General features: G+C 41.5%; 1 protein-coding gene across 3 annotated transcripts; it reads right to left on the reverse strand.

Moving 5' to 3' along the window:
• Positions 1-2,128: 2,128 nt before the first annotated feature.
• Positions 2,129-19,640, reverse strand: klhl17 (kelch-like family member 17). Of its 3 annotated transcripts, XR_006106029.1 has the most exons (13): positions 18,693-19,051; positions 16,821-17,085; positions 15,446-15,567; positions 15,109-15,330; positions 11,347-11,463; positions 10,988-11,201; positions 9,680-9,824; positions 9,154-9,321; positions 8,960-9,048; positions 8,723-8,796; positions 8,402-8,583; positions 4,119-4,461; positions 2,129-3,899 (listed from the first exon to the last, which is right to left on the reverse strand). XR_006106029.1 is itself a non-coding variant. In XM_042491166.1 (12 exons), the coding sequence occupies exons 2-12, from the start codon at positions 17,032-17,034 to the stop codon at positions 4,233-4,235; spliced, it is 1,776 nt and encodes a 591-aa protein (XP_042347100.1). In that variant the 5' UTR covers positions 17,035-17,085; positions 19,442-19,640; the 3' UTR covers positions 2,130-4,232. The 3 variants fall into 3 exon arrangements, 2 of the variants coding, with proteins under 2 accessions (XP_042347100.1, XP_042347099.1); XM_042491166.1 differs by lacking the exon at positions 18,693-19,051 and adding an exon at positions 19,442-19,640 and having other exon boundaries at positions 2,130-4,461; XM_042491165.1 differs by having other exon boundaries at positions 2,130-4,461.
• Between the last annotated feature and the right edge of the window lie 75 nt (positions 19,641-19,715).

Genomic DNA, 19,715 nt, shown 5'->3' on the forward strand with positions numbered 1-19,715 from the left:
TGACAAATAAACTAATCTGATCTGATAAAAAGTTACAATCAACAACCTTTGTGAGCTTTACAGGTGCCAGTGAGTGTGTCAACCTGGGTCAGACAGAGCCAGGCATATTATTTAGCAAACTGTCAAACTAATTCTCAAGAGTTCTGAAAATCGGAACATTTTCTCCTTAAAGATTAAACATCTAGATCCTTAAAATTTTGTTTGTTTATTTTGTTTCATTGTCTGATCAATAGGTTTGCAAGCAGCTAAAGCATTTTGCACCAATGTAGTGGACATAAGGTACAGTTTCATGTGAGATCATGCTTGTGGCAGTGAAGAAACATTAAGAAATATAAATGAAATGCTGCATATCAAATGCAGCAATCAGTCCTCTTAACCAGGAACCGTCTCTCTCACACTCAGACATTCTCTTTGTCATTTCCATTGACGGTATGTGCATAACACAGCTAAATAAATATAATAAAAACATGCCCAAGTAGGCATAGGTCTGCCGTTTCAGCAGAGGTAACAGCACCCAAAGTAATATATTACTGAGTCTGGCTGCATAAAAACATTAAAGCTCTGGGAAGTATGAACATCTTCTTTCAAACTCACTTTTCTTTTTTCTTCTCTCTCTTTTGCAGATTGTGTGTATATTGAAAGTCGGCGGCCCAACACTCCCTACTTTATTTGTAGCATTCAGGATTTCAAGCTGGTGAGTACATTTTCACTTCCTGTCTGTCCTGTTTCATGTCCTCACGCTGGCCTGAGGTTCACCGCTAATCCGCCCGCCCATCCCGTGTCTCAAGCGGGAAAACAAACCACTGTTGTTCCTAGTGAGCAAAAATGCCAGAAGAAATCAGGGCTACAATGTGCACCATAATTAGGAGATATAGTTGCAGAGTTGCACATTTTTTCTTACACTGTGGTCGTCTGATGAGAATACAAATCTTAGCGAAATACAATTTCTAATCAGTTTGTATCCTGAGGTTTGTTTTGAAAGGGTCTTGTGGAAAAATAAAAATCCCCCAGAGTCAAGCTTGAATATTTACCACCTTTGCGATCCACTGGCAGTATAATAATGCTTGTAATGGAAATAAAGATGTTTGTCGATGCACTTAATTGATTTCATGAAGGAGACCGTTACCAGTTTCTTACCTCAACTTTTCAGTTTCTGCAAATTTACTCGGCAATACGTTTTTATTTCTGCAGTTAAATACCACAAGTATAGCAAAGCCTCAAACACACATGCATAGATGTGTTTCATGTTGTCCTAAAAAGTGTGTATTAGGGCTGTGGATTGGCAAAAATCTGGCAATATGATGCATATCACAATAAAAGGATTACGATTAAGTATATATAGTGATATAGCGATACCGATATAGTGCAATAGTGTAAGCAAGGTGATATATTACTATTTTTTTAAAATTTAATTTTATAAAAAAGTTTACTTTTTCACGCAGTGGAAAAGTGGGATCCACATTTGTGCTTATTACAGTTCCTGTAACATACTCGCAATATGTTACGTTAGAGTGGAAGAGTCAAATGGCTGAAGATAAATTACAGCACTGAAGGATCTAGCAGCTGGTGGTTTAAACCCAACACAAAATGAACTGCTGCCACAAATATTTGCCTACGATCAATTCAGCCTGTTTGTGAATCAAAACGGTATCACAAAACATAATATTGCAATACTCGAGTGCATGACTATTTTTGTAAACCCTTATTGTGTATATTTGGCCTCTGTTTCTATGTTTGAGTAGCGTGGTAGTTGATAGGTTTGAGTGTGTGCAGAGGCAGCCACAGGTGTGAATGCCATGTGACTGAGGTCAAGAAGGGTAAAGTGAGAGTGTTCAGCTGTCTGCTTAGATCACTATGAAAGAGGAGTATGCTGGGAAGGTACCAAGCAACAGTGTAGAGTGAGCCTAGTAACAGACAGTGCTACAAACACAACCTTATGTGTGCTTGCTTGTCTGTATGTGTTTTCATTCTGCGATTAGCTTCTTCTCTGATCCAGAATGACCTGTAGTGAGATGCTTTTGCAAATGCAGCAATAAAACCTGCAGGATATTTTTGTAATATTTTTTTTCCTGCCCAGTGTATGTGCATGTGTTTAAACTCGTCCAGCCAGTTATCACATCTGAAAACATCTTTATTTTATTTTTTACATTGTATTGCTCCATTTCGCAATAGTGCAAAATTCAATATTTTAAAGTTCCTCATAAATAACAAACATAAATAAACAATTATCACCACATTGAACACAAACTTAAAAAAGCTACAGTTACATTAAAATTGCACAAATGGATTTAAGTTAAGCAACTTTTGTATTTACAGTTCAATCAGCAGAATCGAGGCCAGAGTCTTATGTGGTTTTGTGTGGCCCTGACTCACACGGACTTTACAGAATAACAGCATCTCCATAAGAACATCACAGCCCCTATTCTACTGGGTCCACACTAACAAATGAAAAGTAAGCTTTAGGTAAACACAACAGGGTCAACGAAATCCTTCAACAAAAAAAGGAGGAAAAAAAGGCAACTTCTCAGAAGTTTGGAATAGTATCACTGCGCTACACATGAACAGAACTAAACCCGGGTATTAGCTGAGTCAAGAAGACTCAAAGTAATCAATTTATTTTAGACAACCAAGTTCAGTGCTGACATTCTTAAGTCACCCACCACACGCTATATAGCCAGTATATTTGTAGTTAATTATACAGTTGTTTCTAGTTGCAATAGAGTTGGATCCATTTCAACAATGAGGTAATAACAATTGACTTGATTATGAATGGAGGGAAATATGACAGCACCAAGTGTCAACAGCATTACTCATTAGTGTCAAGTGTTGATGTACAGTAGGTAAACTGTTAAAGTATTATTTTGAACCATCAAGTGTCCACAGATTATATCCAGCTCCCTGTCCACTCAATAGGATTAAAGACAATATATAGTCCTTTCATGGTCTGGTCAATAGCTTATTCAAGCAGCTAAGCCTTTTGCACAAATGTAGCGGACATAAAGTACAGTTTCAGGTGAGATCATGCTTGTGGCAGTGAAGAAACATTAAGAAATGTAAATGAAATGCTGCATATCAAATGCAACAATCAGTCCTCTTAACCAGGAACTGTCTCTCTCGCACTTGGACATTCTCTCTGTCATCTCCATTGACGATATGCGCATAACACAGTTAAATAAATATAGTAAAAACGCTCTTAAATAGGCATTGGTCTGCTCTGTGTCCTTCTCTAAGCATCTTTAAAACAGAATATATTAGAATTTATACATTTTTATAAATACATATAGTTCAACACAATTTTTCTCTGTGTTTATAAAAAAGTTTCAAACTCAATACAGTTCTGAGGGCCTAACATCTCTATGTTTCCAGTGTCCATGCTGAATTGCAGTGTTGGAAGGGTTTATAACATTGCCTCTAACTGCCACCTAGTGTGGCATAGCAGCACTACAACATTTTATCCTCCTGTTGGGAGTCAATGCCGATACGTAAACATGCATGGCACACTCAGTAAAAAGCTACATTCCAAAAGTAAAATCATTCAGACAGGTTCTCTTTTTTTTGTACATTATTGCAAAAAATCCTGACATCAAAAGAAAAATCTTGCAGAGGACGACATCAAACCAAAAACATTTACATTTCACATGACAAAATTAAGTGTCCACCACATTTCACGACAAGTGTGTCAAACACCGGAGTGGTGGGATAAAAAGTGGAGCTCGAGGAGAGATCGGGCAACGTTTACAACATCTGGGAACATCTTTGTTCTCTTAAAGAGAGTGGGAGCTGGTATCTGTATGCTGGAGCTGTACAGTGGAGTTTCAGGTTTCAGGCATCTAGACCAGATAAAAGTGCAGTCCCGAAATAATGGCAAACTTTTTAAAGGGTAGCCAGATGGGTTTGACCTTAAAAAAAAGAAAAAAAACTTGACATTGCATGAAAATTAATAGTTGTGTGTGTCTTTTGAGATTACAGGGCAATGCACTTTTTTAAATTGCTTATCATTCAATTTAAGTTCATGAATTTTATGTATTTTTTAAACTATGATTGGCTAATCTTTACCAAGAGTGCCACTAATTCTGGATGGCCTTATCCATACCTTCCCTCTTTCTCTGTCTATTTACCTGTCCACTGCAGTCCTCCTCCTCCCTGTCTCAAACCGAGCAGTTACGTTTCTTCCCAGAGCCAGTCTGGGCTGTAGCAGCAGAGGCTGAGCTCAGCCAAGCGGTGACCTCGTGTCAAAGGCTGGTGGAGGAAACCGAGAGAGTGGGTGAGGAGGGTGGTGGGAAGTTCAGCAGCTCCAACACAGCCACACCAACACTGCTGCGCCGCGTGAACATGCAGGAGGCCGCGACCCATTTGTTGCTGCGCGGGTTGTACTTCTCGATGGAGTTGAGACTGGAGCTGCCATCGTTACCTCCCACTGCGTATAACCAGCCATCCATAGCCACCAGGTCATGGGTGCTCCTGGGAACGAGAAAAAAATTTAATTCTGTATATAAATTCCAAATCTATTGTAACGCCATATTTTGTGGTTTGTCACACAAGTATCATTTATTGTAGCTCTTATCGGGAATAAATATTAAACTGTATGCATTCTGTTTAATCTAGCCAACTAGACTTATCACAGTGTCAGCGGAAGCCAACACTTGTTAATTTACAATAGATGCAGTGTGGGCTTTGCATTACATTCACAAAATGTAAGCCCATTGCAACAGTATCAATGATTGCCCCAGAAAAAGTGAAATTTGACAAATGAGATTCTGAGATGTACAGATGGGACAGCAACTGAGATATTTATTGATTCTAATTAATATCACAGTAAGTAATGGTGAACACAGTGGTCCACAGTCTGAGGAAACCAGACGTGCCAATAACTATTCACTATTCACCATAAATCCTAACAGTAGACCAGTGGAAAAATGAATGGCTTGTTGGGACGATATAAAGAGACTCTCTGCCATCAAAGAGGATTAAGTCAAAACTAGAATACCAACTAGCATTTTGTGTGCCTCCGCCAACCAGTCAAATTGTAGTTTACATCCATGTCTGTCTAAGACTTAGAGATTTTCTCATGGGCAGGGGGGTCTGCAAATGCCCTTTTTAAAATCTTGTGTGTCCCTCCTTTTATCATTGTGTGTGGACTTTTTTGTGGGTTTGTGAATGCAGTGTAGCCAGGACTTGTCGTGAGTTTTTTTCCCCCTGGGTAGCAATTTTAGGAGTTTTAGTACCAGGGTTGATTATTAATTTGTCAATCCGGTCAATGGATGAGAGGAGTAGCGGCTACCGACATGCAGACCAGCAGTTAAGTTTCATTTCACTGTGCCTGCCGTTCTACTGCTTCATCTGTGTTAAGAGTACGCTCTGCACTTAAAGAGTGTTGTGCAATCAATAACTGGATGGTATACATATTACAATAGTCCTCCTAATAATGGTCCAGCTCAAAAAATATAAAATCAATTCTTGGCGGTGGATGTGGCCACAAATAAATGAATGTGTGGGAAACCCTGATCTACAGTCAGCACCGTTTTAAGGTGTACAACCAAGATTAGTGTCACCACTTTAGTATCTGAACAAATGTCTTCCCTTCTGTTCCTAAAATATGACATTGAATAATGGCCAGAAAACATTATGATGATACGGTATAGTTGACCTTTGATCTTTTGGACATAAAATGTCATCACTTCATTATTTTATCCTATTAGACATTTGTGTGAAATTTCATCATAAGTAGTATAAATTCTTGACTTATGGCTAAAAACATGTTTTGTGAGGTCACAGTGACCTTTGACCACCATAATCTAATCAGTTGGATGTTTGTGCCAATTTTCAAGAAATCCCCTCAAGACATTTCTGAGGTATTGGCTTTACAAAAGTAGGACTGACAGAGAACCCAGAAACATAACTCCTCTAGTTGTGGTTGTTGACAGTGCAAAGGCATAAAAAGTCATTGTCAATATATAGTGAGATTATTTTGGCCAAGTCAGTTATTCTATATTTCCACATTGGCGCAAGTGTCAAATTGTTGAGGAGTGTGATGGATTAGTGGTAAATACAGCATGATGTTTTGGACTGTGTAAATGGAGTCTCTCAGCAACTGGATAAGAAAAGCACTCAAAGCCACACAGCTGATTAACACATGGGTTATTCATGGGGCTGCACAGTCGACTGTTGTCAGGTTTCCCTGCTCCTACAGTATACTGACTCACACACAACAAAGTATGTCTGTGTGTGTGTGTGTGTGTGTATGTCTAGGGGCCAGGGGAACACGTGAATCTGCTGATGTGTCCTCAAATCCAAGACTGCTACATCTCCAAATCTCCCTCCCCGATGCTGATCTTACATCAATACAATGCTCTAAGTGTGTGCATGCACGCCTGCTTTGATAATCACCCACAGGACAAGTTTCGAAATAAGAAAGTGCTGACTGTTGTGGAAAATAGGTCATTTGATGTTTATGCCGTAAGAAGGTTTAGGCAGTAAGGAAGACATCCAAATGCCCCAAATCCTACGCCTTGAAGAGTAAAGATTTTCCGCAGAGCAAAGTAATCGCAGCAGGGGCATCCTTTTGACAAGCTCCATACAGACAGCTTTGTTCTGTAACTTTTCAAAAGAGATTTTATCTTCTACTTAGTTTAAGGCAAAACTGTGGGTACCGCAGTGTTTTTAATAAACACACGAGTGCGCACCCCCCCTCCCACACCAAGGTGTCACATGGTTGTTAAGAAGCATGAAAAGAAGCATAAAAGCTGGACAGAAATGAACAAAAATGTTTAGTGCATTTAAGGTCAGTGCATTTCACTACTGTGGGTTGAAACTGATGGCTGATGGCTCAGTTGGCGAAGGTGTGTCTCATTTAATTACCTTCCCTGGATCCATCCCAGGTCCTTTGTCATAATGTCATCTCCTGTCCCATCTCTCTCTCCCTCTCTCTCTCTCTCTTTCTCTCTCTCGTACAGTCGTTGATATGCGTCTTGGAATGAGTAATGTAGCAGTGTAGCTGTGACATAAAATGTCACATGTGTGGAAGTGCTCGGAAAGATCAGTTTATGTCCTTTTCAAATTTCATTAGAAAACAAAGATTTTTGTATATACCTTCAATTAAGGAATTACTACCACCAAAAAGTTAAAAAGAAAAATGCCAGAGAAACCAGTAAATCATTCATCTAGCTATTTATAAATGCATTTAAACCAGGCATTACAAAAGAGGTCATCTCTCGAATTTAAGTCTCCTCACAGTCTGAAAGCTTTTTCCACAAAATATATAAAGGGCAGATGGGAGAAGGAAGGAGATTTGTCGATAACAGATGAAAAATGGCAAGATATTATATTTTATTATATTTATATTGTATATAGATATATGAATACTTTAATGGAAAGGCGCTTAATCCCATGCATGGAAAATTACTCCTCTTATGACAGCACACTATGACAATAGTAGTTTTCAAGGCTGGAGGAAAACTACGGCTGTAGGCTGTCAATCTGCAAACCACTGCCATATATTCAGGGAGATCCAAAAGATACAAAATTGCTGGAAAGAAATACAGACAATAATACAAACCCTTTTTAATAAGCATATACCATTAGACTTCAAAGTAATGTATTTAGGCTACATCCCCAAAGAAGAAGGATGATGCATGTTGGTCCTAACATAAACAGGTGGATAGATGTGACAATGGAGATTTACATTATGGAAAAGGGTACTTTCTCTTTGAACCTAAGGATGGACATTTTTGTACAGCTCTGGAAGAAAAGGGTACGATATGTTGTGCCTCTGAGAATTTGTTGTTATGGTAACTTGAAGGAACATTCTTAACTTTTTTTTTCACTAATTCTATCAGACTGCTACAAGCATTTTATATTAATACATTTAATTTTACTTTATTTTGGTTTATCTTTAACTGTCTGAGATGTATTACAAAAAAAGGAAATGTCATATGGACAGATGTTAATTAAGTCAGGCCTTTGGATGTTGTACAACTAAAGATAATAACAGTGTCTATTTATTTACAAAAGATTAAATAAAAACCTTAATAAAAAAAAAACGAAAAAGAAAGAAATGGGGCCTGCACATTTTCCATTTTCTTTTCTAGTATTTAAACTTAGTAAACAGCATCTCTACTTGTGATTTTACAAAAAGTAATAGAGAGCGTATTTGTCCTATGCGGTGTTGTTCTTCAGGATTTTCCTTAGGGTCTAGGTGCAAATGCACCATAGGCTCATTTGCATATTGGTGACATCATTGCGCATTCATTTGCATGAAGCTGAGTGGTTGTGTTGGTTGCAGGGCGGTGATTACACACACTTTTATTTGTGAATCTACACAGATCTTTTACTGATTTTTTACCTGGCCCCTAGACCGCCCCTTTCTGTTTTACACGAGTATGAATTCTGGGTGTAGACTAACCTGCGTATGTTCATGGGGGCCACTCCCTCCCAGGTGTTGGCCTTGGGGTTGAACCGTTCCACAGAGTTCAGGCAGCTTGTGCCGTCGTTGCCTCCTGCAACATACAGCATGCCGTCCAGCACGGCGACCCCGGCACTGCTGCGCCGACTCAGCATGTTGGCAATGGCTGTCCATGTGTTGCTCTGTTTAATACATCAAGAGACTCAGCATTGGTCACATGATAATGGATACATCTGTGGTGAACAGTTTTGTCTCCACATTCAGTTTATCTTGGCAACAAACACATTACTTTGATGATACATTTAACAGCGTGCAGTTTACCTGGGGGTCATATTTCTCCACTGTTGCGAGATGTGAGGAGCTGTCATAACCTCCCACCGCATACAAGCTGCCATCTGGAAGGGAAAAGGGAGTAATCCGTAAGAATGTAAATATTAGCAGTCAAATACCAAGGTGGCGACTCCCTCTTGATTTCAGATATTCAGATGCAGGTGGTGAAACATAAACAAACAGTAGAACAGCATGCTCATGATATTGTGTTTTCTGGCAAGTTCCTACCCAGAGTTGCTACTCGGACATATCTCCTACGGGTGCTCATGGCAGCAATCGAGGTCCATGTACTGGTCAGAGGGTCGTAACGCTCTGCACTGGACGAGTAGAAAAAGACTTACTTGTACTGAATACAATAATGCTGCAAAAGTAAATTATCAAGATGTTCAACACTCATAACCAAACAGTTAGTCTGTGTGTACCTATTGAGGCAGGAAGCTCCATCATAACCTCCAGCAGCGTACAGCAGGCCATGCAGAACAGCTACTCCCAAACAGCTCCGCCGCGTGCCCATGGAAACCTCTGGCTGCCAGGAATTAGTGATGGGGTCGTAGGACTCAACAGTTGCGAGGTCTGAGGTGCCATCATACCTGAGGAGACGTTGATGTAAATTAATCAGAGAAGGCTTTTTGATGATTTTGAAGGGGAATCTTGTTGCCTGAAGTTATCTCTACGAATGCAATGGAAAAAGAGTCACGTTAAAGAGGCATTTTGCTTTGAGGACAGCCCTCAACAGCTTATCAGGAGCACAACGACCAAGCTGTTAGATTTTGCATATCCACGACTTAGGATCATTTTACATGTAAATCATCCACACTTTCCACCTGCCAACGCTTCCCCTTTAGAGAAGTCAGGTGAAGTTGTAATGTGTAATATTTAAGTAAGAGAAGAGATGGTGGGTTAACTAGTTTTGGTTGAAAGGTAAACACTATAGTTCTCATCACTTACCCGCCAACAGCATAAAGTCTGTTCCCAATGGCTGCCACGCCAACCCGTGCCCGCCGAGTAGACATGGACGCCACCATGTGCCAGCGATCAGTCCTTGTGTCATATGCCTCGCAGTCTCCATGAATGGCGAACAGGCTGCCACCACCTGCAAGCACACATAAACACAATGTGGGGGGAAAAAAAAGCTTTGACGATGAGCAGTAAAAGTAAACATGAAAATCCAATATAATGAGGAACATAGCGGTTTTGGCAAATGCATGCCAAAATTAGAGGAATTTGGCTGAATGACTTGAGACCCAAGTTTACTCATTGTAGTTAATTTATGGCAGGCATGTCTATAGTCCGGCCCGGGGGCCAAAACGGCCCCTCGGCTTGATATGTAAAATATATTATGCGGCCCCACGCATTATTGGTTAATAAAGTAGGGGTGTAAGAAAATATGCACTTGAATATTACAATTTTTGTTTTGTGACACAGTGTTTATAAGAATAAATACAATTTAATACCCCGACTGCTAGATAGCAGTGCTGTAATCTATCTTCAGTCATATGACTCTACCATTCCAACCTCACAACATACAGTACAACTAGCATGTTACCTGAGCTGTGATAAATAAAGATCCTACTGTTCTAATTGCTTAAAAAAGGTAAACTTTTTCTACTCAAATTTTATGCATATGCTAGAGTGGTTTTTATGACAGTTTTCCTTGAAATTATTTTTTTTAAATACCACAATATATCACCTTACAGCAAATCTACAGTCCTACAGGACATAAGTGAAAAGTCCATGGCAAATTCTTTTTCACTGCAAGACGAAACAGTTGTTTGTCTCATTTGTATGGGATTTTTTTTTTTGGTAACCTACATGATGCAAGAAGCAGCTGGCCCCCAGGTATTTTCAATGTATCTTATCTGGCCCCCATTTAAAAAAGTATGGACACCCTTGACTTATGGCTCCAAATTGAACTAAGCTGAAGGAGAATAATATGATTTCCAAATGACAACAAAACCAATACATATCTGGATAAAGTAATAATCAGGGAAGTGTTTATTCCCTTGTTAATTTCAGCTTTAACAGTCACAAGAGTTCAAACAAATGTTTCACTTTACTGCAGTTTGAGACTTGGAAGACGTTTAAACTATTAGATGACAGCGCTATACATTACAATATCTTGTCCCATAGAATTATATCAGTATTTTTATCTCCAAGCTGTTAAAATGCTGATGTTTGCAGTGACGTCAGAAGCTAAAGTTAATCTAAAGTGTGGCCTAAGTGTACCCTAGTGGGTACCTTCAGGGGCACACTGACCAACGGCGAAGAGCACAGGGCTGGCGCCTTCACAGCGTCGTGGGCGCGTCCTGCTGTTGCTGAGGACTCCCCTCTGCTCAGGCATCAGGTGATACTTGAGAGCCTCGATCAGGAGGTCCTTGCACTCCGAGTGGTGCCGCACCAGCAGCTCTGTATCCACGTTACTCATCAGGAAGTCTCGCCTCAGCAGTGGCAACCGCACACACTTCATCAGCTAGAGGGGGCACAGAAATGGTGGGTGGAGAGTTATGGTTAGGAAAGGGGAATGGAAAAAATGTGATGGAGGTGGGTTTTTTTTCATAGAGTATAGTCGAATTAATATACATTGTGTGTTGTGAAATAAGATAAGAAAGTCCTACCCAAGGTACATGTTGCCTGCGTCCATCTATATCATGTTTGACCCAGCTCAACACAGCGCGGTACACTTCCTCTTCAGATGGCACGTTGAGATTGTCACTGGAGATCAAATCCAGAACCTGGATGGACAAGACAAACCAGACAGGCAGAGACATTTATTATCATTTAAGAGCAACATCCTCAAATCCAAACTCACAGTGCCATTAATTCTACTGTGTCCATCAGAGGAGTGCAGTGACATTAAAAGCTTCCTGATCAAGCATGGCAACACACAGGAAATGAATTGCGTTGGTCACAGACAGTGTTAGTTCCTGCATGTTGTACCTGACTTTGACTGCAGAATTGTTGGCTCTCTTCCTACCTCCTCTCTCCTCTCTCCTCTCTCCTTTGATTTGTTGTACTGGATCCAGACTGATATTTTAAAGGGTTGGGCAGCGCATTTTGTTTTATCAAATAGCATCACTTAATTCAAAATAAAGTGAAACAAAATCATGTCAGGAACCATTTTAACATTCACACATAAATGCCTGTGTGTTATATTAAGGTCAGTAAGTGTGTGTGTGTGTGTGTGTGTGTGTGTGTGTGCGTGCGTGCGTGCGTGCGTGCGTGCGTGCGTGCGTGCGTGCGTGCGTGCGTGCGTGCGTGGCACAGCGAGTGCTGCAGTCTGAGTGGCTGGCTGGCAGTGTTCCCAGATGAACCCAAAGCTGGCAGGGCTGGGTGGGGCCAGAGCAGCCAGCTGCTGCAGCTGTCTTGCCCGGCCAGATCAGGGCAACAGTTAGCAGCCTCCCAGGAACAAGCTGCACTAATCCTCAGTCACACAGAGAAATAGTGCCACTGGTTCTGCTACTGCCCCGCCCTGCAGTTTCCCTTACCTCTGCATGTGCACACTGCATCACATTTACCTAAACGTTTGCAAGTGTGTGGAGACAATTGGGGTGAACGTCTTTGTAGTAGAGCAGCAAGAATGAGTGATTTGAGAGTTAAAAGGGGTTTTGGCTGTGTAAAGATTTTTAGGATGATATAATACACCACACACAGTAATTAGGAAACACCCATGCTATGTTGTCTTCATAATGTTCTGCATGTAATGCTACATCAGTGAAGCATCACCAAAGCTGACAAGTCACCACCCTGCCATGCCTCGTCACTTCCTTCACAGAACACGGACGGAAATATGGGGCATATTTCACACCTCTGTGATTCCTTTAGTGCAGCCAGTACATAAATCATGATCTGACGCAGATTTATGGCACAGAACAGCTGCAGACAGAATGGGACGGTGAGCCGAACAAAAATAGAAACAGAAAAAGAGAAACAAAGGAAAGAAAATTGTTTATTTAAAATCTGTCTTTATGCTGATTAACTTTCACTGTTTTAATGGACAGCGCCCACACACTCCTATTGCAGTATCAGACTGAGGGCTTTGAAAGCCACAGACAGATGGAGTGAAGTGTTCTACTCTCTACTAAGATAATAGGAAAATGATGCTGGCAGCTGTTTGTTACTTGTTTTAATCACAGCTTCAATTCATTGTCACTTGGCAAGGCTCAATAAGACGTCTGTGTGAAAGAGACGCCATCCCATATCAGAGATGATGCAGTTCTTTCCATTATTGAGACATCAACACGAACTTCAACACCTGACTCGAGATATGTATCACCTGCTGTGCCTGTAGATGCAGTCTGATGTTGAGAGGCTGATAAAAAAGCAAAAACTTAAGAAGCAATTAAAGATTACAAAGGTTCGAACATTACCAAAATAACAGAGTTTATTAACTGTGCATTTTAACGTCAAGTATATGGAAAATTTAAGTACTACCTTCAGGAATATTCACATGAACAACTAGCACAATGGTGTTTTGATGCTCAGACCTGAAACCATTTTCCTGTTTGACTCCTGTAACAACAAACGCGACTCCCTTTACATCAGACTTTTAAATTAATTTTGCAGTGATAGAAGGTCCCACTCACATGCTGATTTTGGTTGGTGGGACCAACTTTTTGTTGAAGTTCAGATAAGAGGCCGTGCCTTCATTGTTTCTTTAACCTTAACTTAACTGGCAACACACATTCACACTAAGAAGCTGTTAGTGCATCCACAGTCTGACCTGTTGGCTGCTGAGCGGTTCTCATGGAGTAGTTTGTGTCGTATGCCTTGCTAAATGGCACTTTAGCTGTTTATCTCGCCTGCCTGGGAATCAAACTAGCAACCCTTCATCTACAGCAGCCCTGCTTGATGGCTATCACTGAATTATCAAACTCAAATTTTACCTAATTTTCCAAAAATCTTGGCTGAAATGGTCAGAGTAAAATGTTCAAACTGTTCTTGATACCACAGAAATGGAAGCACTGCTGTTAGCTCTATAAACAGTATGGCAGCTGTGGAAAAGGTCACTGGCTTTGCCTAATTACCACTTCTAGGACAGGAACCACAGCGTTGCCACTGCTGAGCCCAGCTGATGAATAAGTGATAGTTTGGCTAAGTTGACGTGCCAGATAAAGTAGTCCATGGCAGAACAGCGTAATGATAAAACCACAAGGGACAGTGATTGATGCAGCTAGCCAAGAAAGAAGAGAGGTCTTCCTGATGAATGTTAGAAACACTGCGACTGGCTTGCAGCTACTTCTCTATTAGTGAAGAAAAGGTGGTAAACAATATCCAGCCACTCATCCATTATCTATAACCGCTATTCTGGATCACAGTGGGGCAAGAGAAGATCCTAGCTGACACTGGGTGAGGTACACCCTGGACAGGTCGCCAAACGATCACAGGGCCGACCCATTGAGACAGACAATCAATCACGTGCGGGAATTTAGAGGTCAACAATTAACCATCATGCAAGCTCCAAAGAGAGGGGCCTAAGATGGCCTGAAGAACCCAGAATCCTCTTGCTGTGAGGGGCTAAGCACTGCACCACTGTGCAGCGGCCTGTGATAAACAATATGCAGCAACTTAATAAAGATTGCTTTAGTATTATTGTGTAGCATTACTATCAATGTGTGGGGGTAGCTTGGGGGGTGTTAGCAAGCTTTCTGTTTTGTTTTTTTTTTTTGCTCTTTGTGTCCCCTTTCTAAATATGGATGTTTTTGTGGGTCCGTGAATGCATACATGATGCACTCTGAGAGTGTTTTTTTAAATAAATAAATCTACCTTGTACCTTGTATACATATATTCTAATAGTAGACTCCTAATGACAGTCCGACTCCAAAAATTGAAATTCAAAATGTGGTGGCAGATATTTCAATCATGCCGTGCCACCACAGATAAATGAAAGCGTGGGAACCCTTGCTTTGTGTTGCTTTGTGTTTATCTTTGATGTTTTCTTTGGCATACTTACAGTTAACTGGATGGATTACTCCAGTTGGGCCACTGAAGTGAAGTGAGCAGCAAGATGGGAACACATGAGTCAAAAATTGTCTTTCATGAATTTAAAATAGATAACATTTTAAATAAATACGACTCCCACCACTTGTCTTCAAGTAAACAGGAGCAGGAAATGTTTTTGTTCAGTGGGCTGTGGCTTTCACAATGAAAAAGCATTCTACCTTTGTACCCATGTTGTCCTTGCTGACTGACCATAACAATGCTGCCAGATTTCATTGTAAGCAAAGTACCAGTATGACTGACTGAGGAAGCACTTACCAGTACACAGATCTGCCGACCACAGTTTCCCACTATAAATATGCCACCATTAAAAGTGCTTCCTTTAAAAAGCTGCAGTTGGCAGAGGACACAGCAGGAGACAAAAAAAACATCACCCTCACCTGTTTCAGTGGCAGCAGCATGAACTCTTCTGTCTTGGACACCTCCACAAAATGCTGCAGGACATACTTATGTGCAGACTTGAGCAGATCGCTGCAGGAGTGTGTGTCAGCGAACCCTCGGATGCCGAGGCAGTTGGAGGGGTCCAGCTGGCTGAGGAGAAACTTACAGCAGGCGTCCCGCACCCCGTTGAGTTGCAGCAGGCTCGCTGCTGGGAGCAATGTCTAGAATGAATGCAGTTACAGGTGGAAATTCACTGTTAACTCTTTGATAAATGGGAGTCAAATTAAAAGTCTCATTTTACAATCTTGTCTTTAGATCTGAAATCCTCTACCATACCTGCACGTTGCCTTCCCCAACCACAATCTCTGCTGTGTAGGCATACTGGACCAGCTGCTCCAAAGCCTGAGGGTCGATGTCATGAAGGGTCACATGGGTCTGACGACTCTCGGACATCTCATCTGCATGTGCAACGAGAGCGATTATATTTTTCCTGAGTTATAACCATTAAAACTCTAACTGATATTATTAGGCCAGTTCAAGATGAGCCAGGTCTGTGCAGAACTGATCACTGGTGATCGCTGCACAATATTGTGCAAGACTTGATTCTGACTCACTCTAACGTCTTGAACACGTGGGCAACGATCCCTTGACGAGATCAGGGCAAAAATACCAATTTTCTGTGTTACTTTTTTATTTAAAGCTTAACTGTAGGCTATACCTCTCATGTTGGGCAATGACGGTCTAATCTGTTAAAATATTGTGTGGTCCATAATAACTATAATAACAATAATAAAAATAAAGCTTATAATGTGGTTTGCAAACTACAGGTAGCCTATAGATGGATCTAATAGAATGTAAAATATTTCTGACTTTCTGTAGCTCCTTTGAGGGTTTTTGGACGCAGTCAGACTTGACTGCAGCTTTTTCTTTTTAACCATCCCCTGCTGCTGCAGCCTGATCTTGTCCACCTCCCAGGCGAAACGCAGTTTATCTGGAATGCACCTATCACCTCCCTGTTCCATCATGCTGAAACATGGTAGCTCCTACTATATACAGTACCGCTGCCAAATGTGAAAAGTTCATCTGTTGCTGTTTGTTTAATAAAGGTATGGAAGTTTCTGAAATTATTGAATCAATGCACACTTACCCAACATGAGTGTTCTTGCAGAACTCTGTCGGGAGGTTCCAAATCAGCAGTCAAATATTTATCAATTTTTTATGTTTCTCTGTCTCTTGTAGTAAGAAGAAATCACAAATACAACATCAGCTGGAGAGCTGTGGTTTTGCTGTGTTGTTTGGATGATCATGAAAGATGCCCAGATTCTGTTAAAATGGGCCAATTAGTGACTGGGCCAGACGAGAGGAGGCCTAACAGCTGAGTCTCAAAGCCAGACAACTGACTGTCTGGAGACACATTGTACACTCACAAAGGTTTAGTATCCAGAGGAAATGTGAGACACACACACACCTCATCTGACCACCTGTGCCCCAGACAGGAAGAGAGGGAAGGAAGTGATGATGCTGAAAGGATGAGGTAGTGTTCACTGTACACGCGAATTGTTTTGTTATCAAGCTCTGAGCAACAGAGCAAAATGATGCACAGTTTGAAGTCGGAGCTGAAAATTTCTGAGGCATGCAACATGCTGGGCTTCAGGGATATAAGCCCAAGGCAAAAACAGGAGGTGTGTTGGACGACGTGGACTGAACTTACTGGTAAACATGGCGTGAAAGTAGGGGCTGCAGGATGCCAGCACCACTTTGTGCGCCTTGATTTCTTTGTTGGAGACATGAAGCACAATGTCACACAGCAGGCCACGCTGTCGCATCCTGTTCATGGACACGAAGGAGTCGTGGTAGTGGCGCTTTGAGTTGTGCGAGATGCTGTGGCCATCACGGTTGAGCAGCTGCATGCCCCCCTCCATCATGGTGCCTGATGTGGCGGTCGCGGGCTCTTGCCTGGGCCGCACTCTGGGCAACTGAAACATGCACAAAAGCATTTTCCTATCAGTTAATACCTATGTCATTAACTTATACAATGTTCTCACCTGCACAAGCCTTGCTGATCTGCTGGGAGGCAGGTGTTATGACAGGTGTCCCGAGCAATTATTGTATCTTTACTGTTATAGTACCAATCCTGACAGCTATGACAAGAAGCCTACCAGCATGACAGAAATCTGAGTTCAGTTACAACGTTTGGTAGGTTAACTGGCCTGATTATTTGACATTCAGTGTCATGACTGATTAAATCACGTTATGACAATACAGGGTCGAGAGATGGAAATTATGACTTGAGCTGGATCAAATCAATGCATGCTTCTCATTTGGTGGACTCCTGACTAGCAAGCTTATTTGCACCAGAATTAGCAGTGAAACCCCCTAGCTGCAGCCTCGGGTAGGCAGGGTGGGAGGACAGGAGGATGCAGCCAGAGTTAGCCTTTTCCTTTGTACTCATCTGCCCTGCTCTCAGATGGAGAACACACTTCACAACGTTGCATAACCATAAACACGCGGCATCTTATAAGTGGCTGTCTGGTGAATATTTAGGATGCACTAAGGCAAACTACTGGATGACTAAAACGAGACTAGAACGAAATTGGAAACATCACAGGCCTAAAAAGGACCTCAGGGAGAGAAAAATTTTACTCAAATAAACTGAATTTGAAGCTGTGATGCCTTACAAGCGTTGCCAAGTGGTTTGAAAAGTGTTTAGCCAGGTACTCTGAACTCCTCTGATGGAGAGCTTCAACATGATGCGCTGTTTAAAATATATCTAAAGGCCCTCTAGTGATGCTTTTCATTTTAAAGAAAATATTTATGTTAGTATATAGAAAGAGAGCATTTTGTGATGATAAAAAGCTTATTTACAACAAACAACCTCATCAATGAAGAACATGATCAATTTGAAGTAATGCAACGCTCAACTCAACAACTACATTTCAATAAAGTTGAGTTTCTCCAGCCAAACACACAATTCAATGAGAATAAATACATCCTAATTATGTTGTCATCTGTTCAGAGGCACTCTTTCAACTAAACACTCTCCCCTTTCCCCTTTGAGGACCATCTCAAATGTCACCACAGCTGCCTGGCGTCTAGCTTCGGGTCCCATTTTCTAAAACACAATGGACGACAAAAACACACCAGCCATGGTCCTCTATGAGGGAACAATCTGCTGTCATGCCCAAGGGAATAACTACAGACAATGCTGCAAATTGAGACATGGACACTCAGGAGGTTGAGCAAAAGTGAAAGCACAGTTGTCACAGTTAAAACTAACAGAGTAAAGCACTTGTCCTATTCATCCCAGGTTGTCTCTTAAAATATTCTCTCCCCTCTTGTTGGCTCAAAACCTTGGCTGACATCCACTCAAAGACTCAGAGGCTTCTTGACAAACATGCACAATCTTGTTGGATACACAAATGTTGCATTGCAATCTCTTTTGGACACAAGGATGTTTCTATTCATAAAGCCTCCTTATGTGCTTTGAAGAAACCCCCACCCCCACTCCATCTATTTTGAATAACAGCAGCTATCAGCTGCAGCAGCAGCAGCAGTAGAGAGAATGGATGTGTCATTTCTTTACCGGTGGCTGTGTTGCGGTTATCCTTGGGCGTAGTGTCTTCCTCAAAGTGATGGAAGATAAATCAGCGGCTGTCGCAGTCAGTTTGGTTTAAAATTGGTACCAGTGTCTAGCTATCTGTCCATATTCTGACTCAGGCATACGAAATATGGAGAAAGCCTCTGTTTTGTGCTGTATGCGGTTGACGTCAATGCAAAAAAAAACCTGCATGAACGTTGACATCGGTTTGTTAAGGTGGCGCTAGGACTGCCGGAGGTGAAAGTAGCATCGTTGCTCATGTTGTTGAATTGACATGCTGTGGGTAGGAGGTTGCACGTCGGGAATACGCAGGATGTTCTTTCTTGAGCGCAAATGTCAAATATTTACAGCTGATGTTCGTTTATTTGACGTGAAGGGAAACTACCTTAAGCGCCTCCTTTTGTTTGGTCGGAGTCCGGAAGTGGGTTCAATAAATAAATGTAAGCGAGCGCGGCGGGCGGGGTTTTACGTAGAGACGCCATTGATTGGCTAAAACTCGAACCGCCCTCCGCCCCGATTAGCCCGGAAAACAAATCAAGCGACAAAAAGAATGGCCAGATGTCTTGTTCGTTTCCAGATTTAAGACGGCACAGACGTGAAAACAGAGCATCAATCATTTCACTATTGAAATAACACAGTATTAAATCACGGCTGTTTAAGTCACAATGGATTGTCTGTGGCAAGCTTGTTAGCTAACGTTAGCTCTGCCTGGCGGAAGAATTAAAAGGACTCACCACCAGCCGTCGTCGGTGTCGATGTGACAGCAGAGATTTCTTCCTGTTTGCAAGCTTGCCCAGCTTTGTGGCTGCGTAACACAACAGGGTATGAAATATAAAGATAAACCTTTCCTTTGCGGCTCTTCGGTTGCCTGAATCTCGTGAATGCAGCTGACCATTTAATAAAAACTCACGTGCAGCATCAAAACACTGCTTGTTCTTGTACGCTCAGCTTCGACATTAAAATTTTGAGGTTGTCGTGCTCGTCGACAGTTTTTCTTTCAGTATTTCA

This window comes from Plectropomus leopardus, chromosome 8 (genome assembly GCF_008729295.1).
Source record: "Plectropomus leopardus isolate mb chromosome 8, YSFRI_Pleo_2.0, whole genome shotgun sequence".
NCBI lineage: Eukaryota > Metazoa > Chordata > Actinopteri > Perciformes > Serranidae > Plectropomus > Plectropomus leopardus.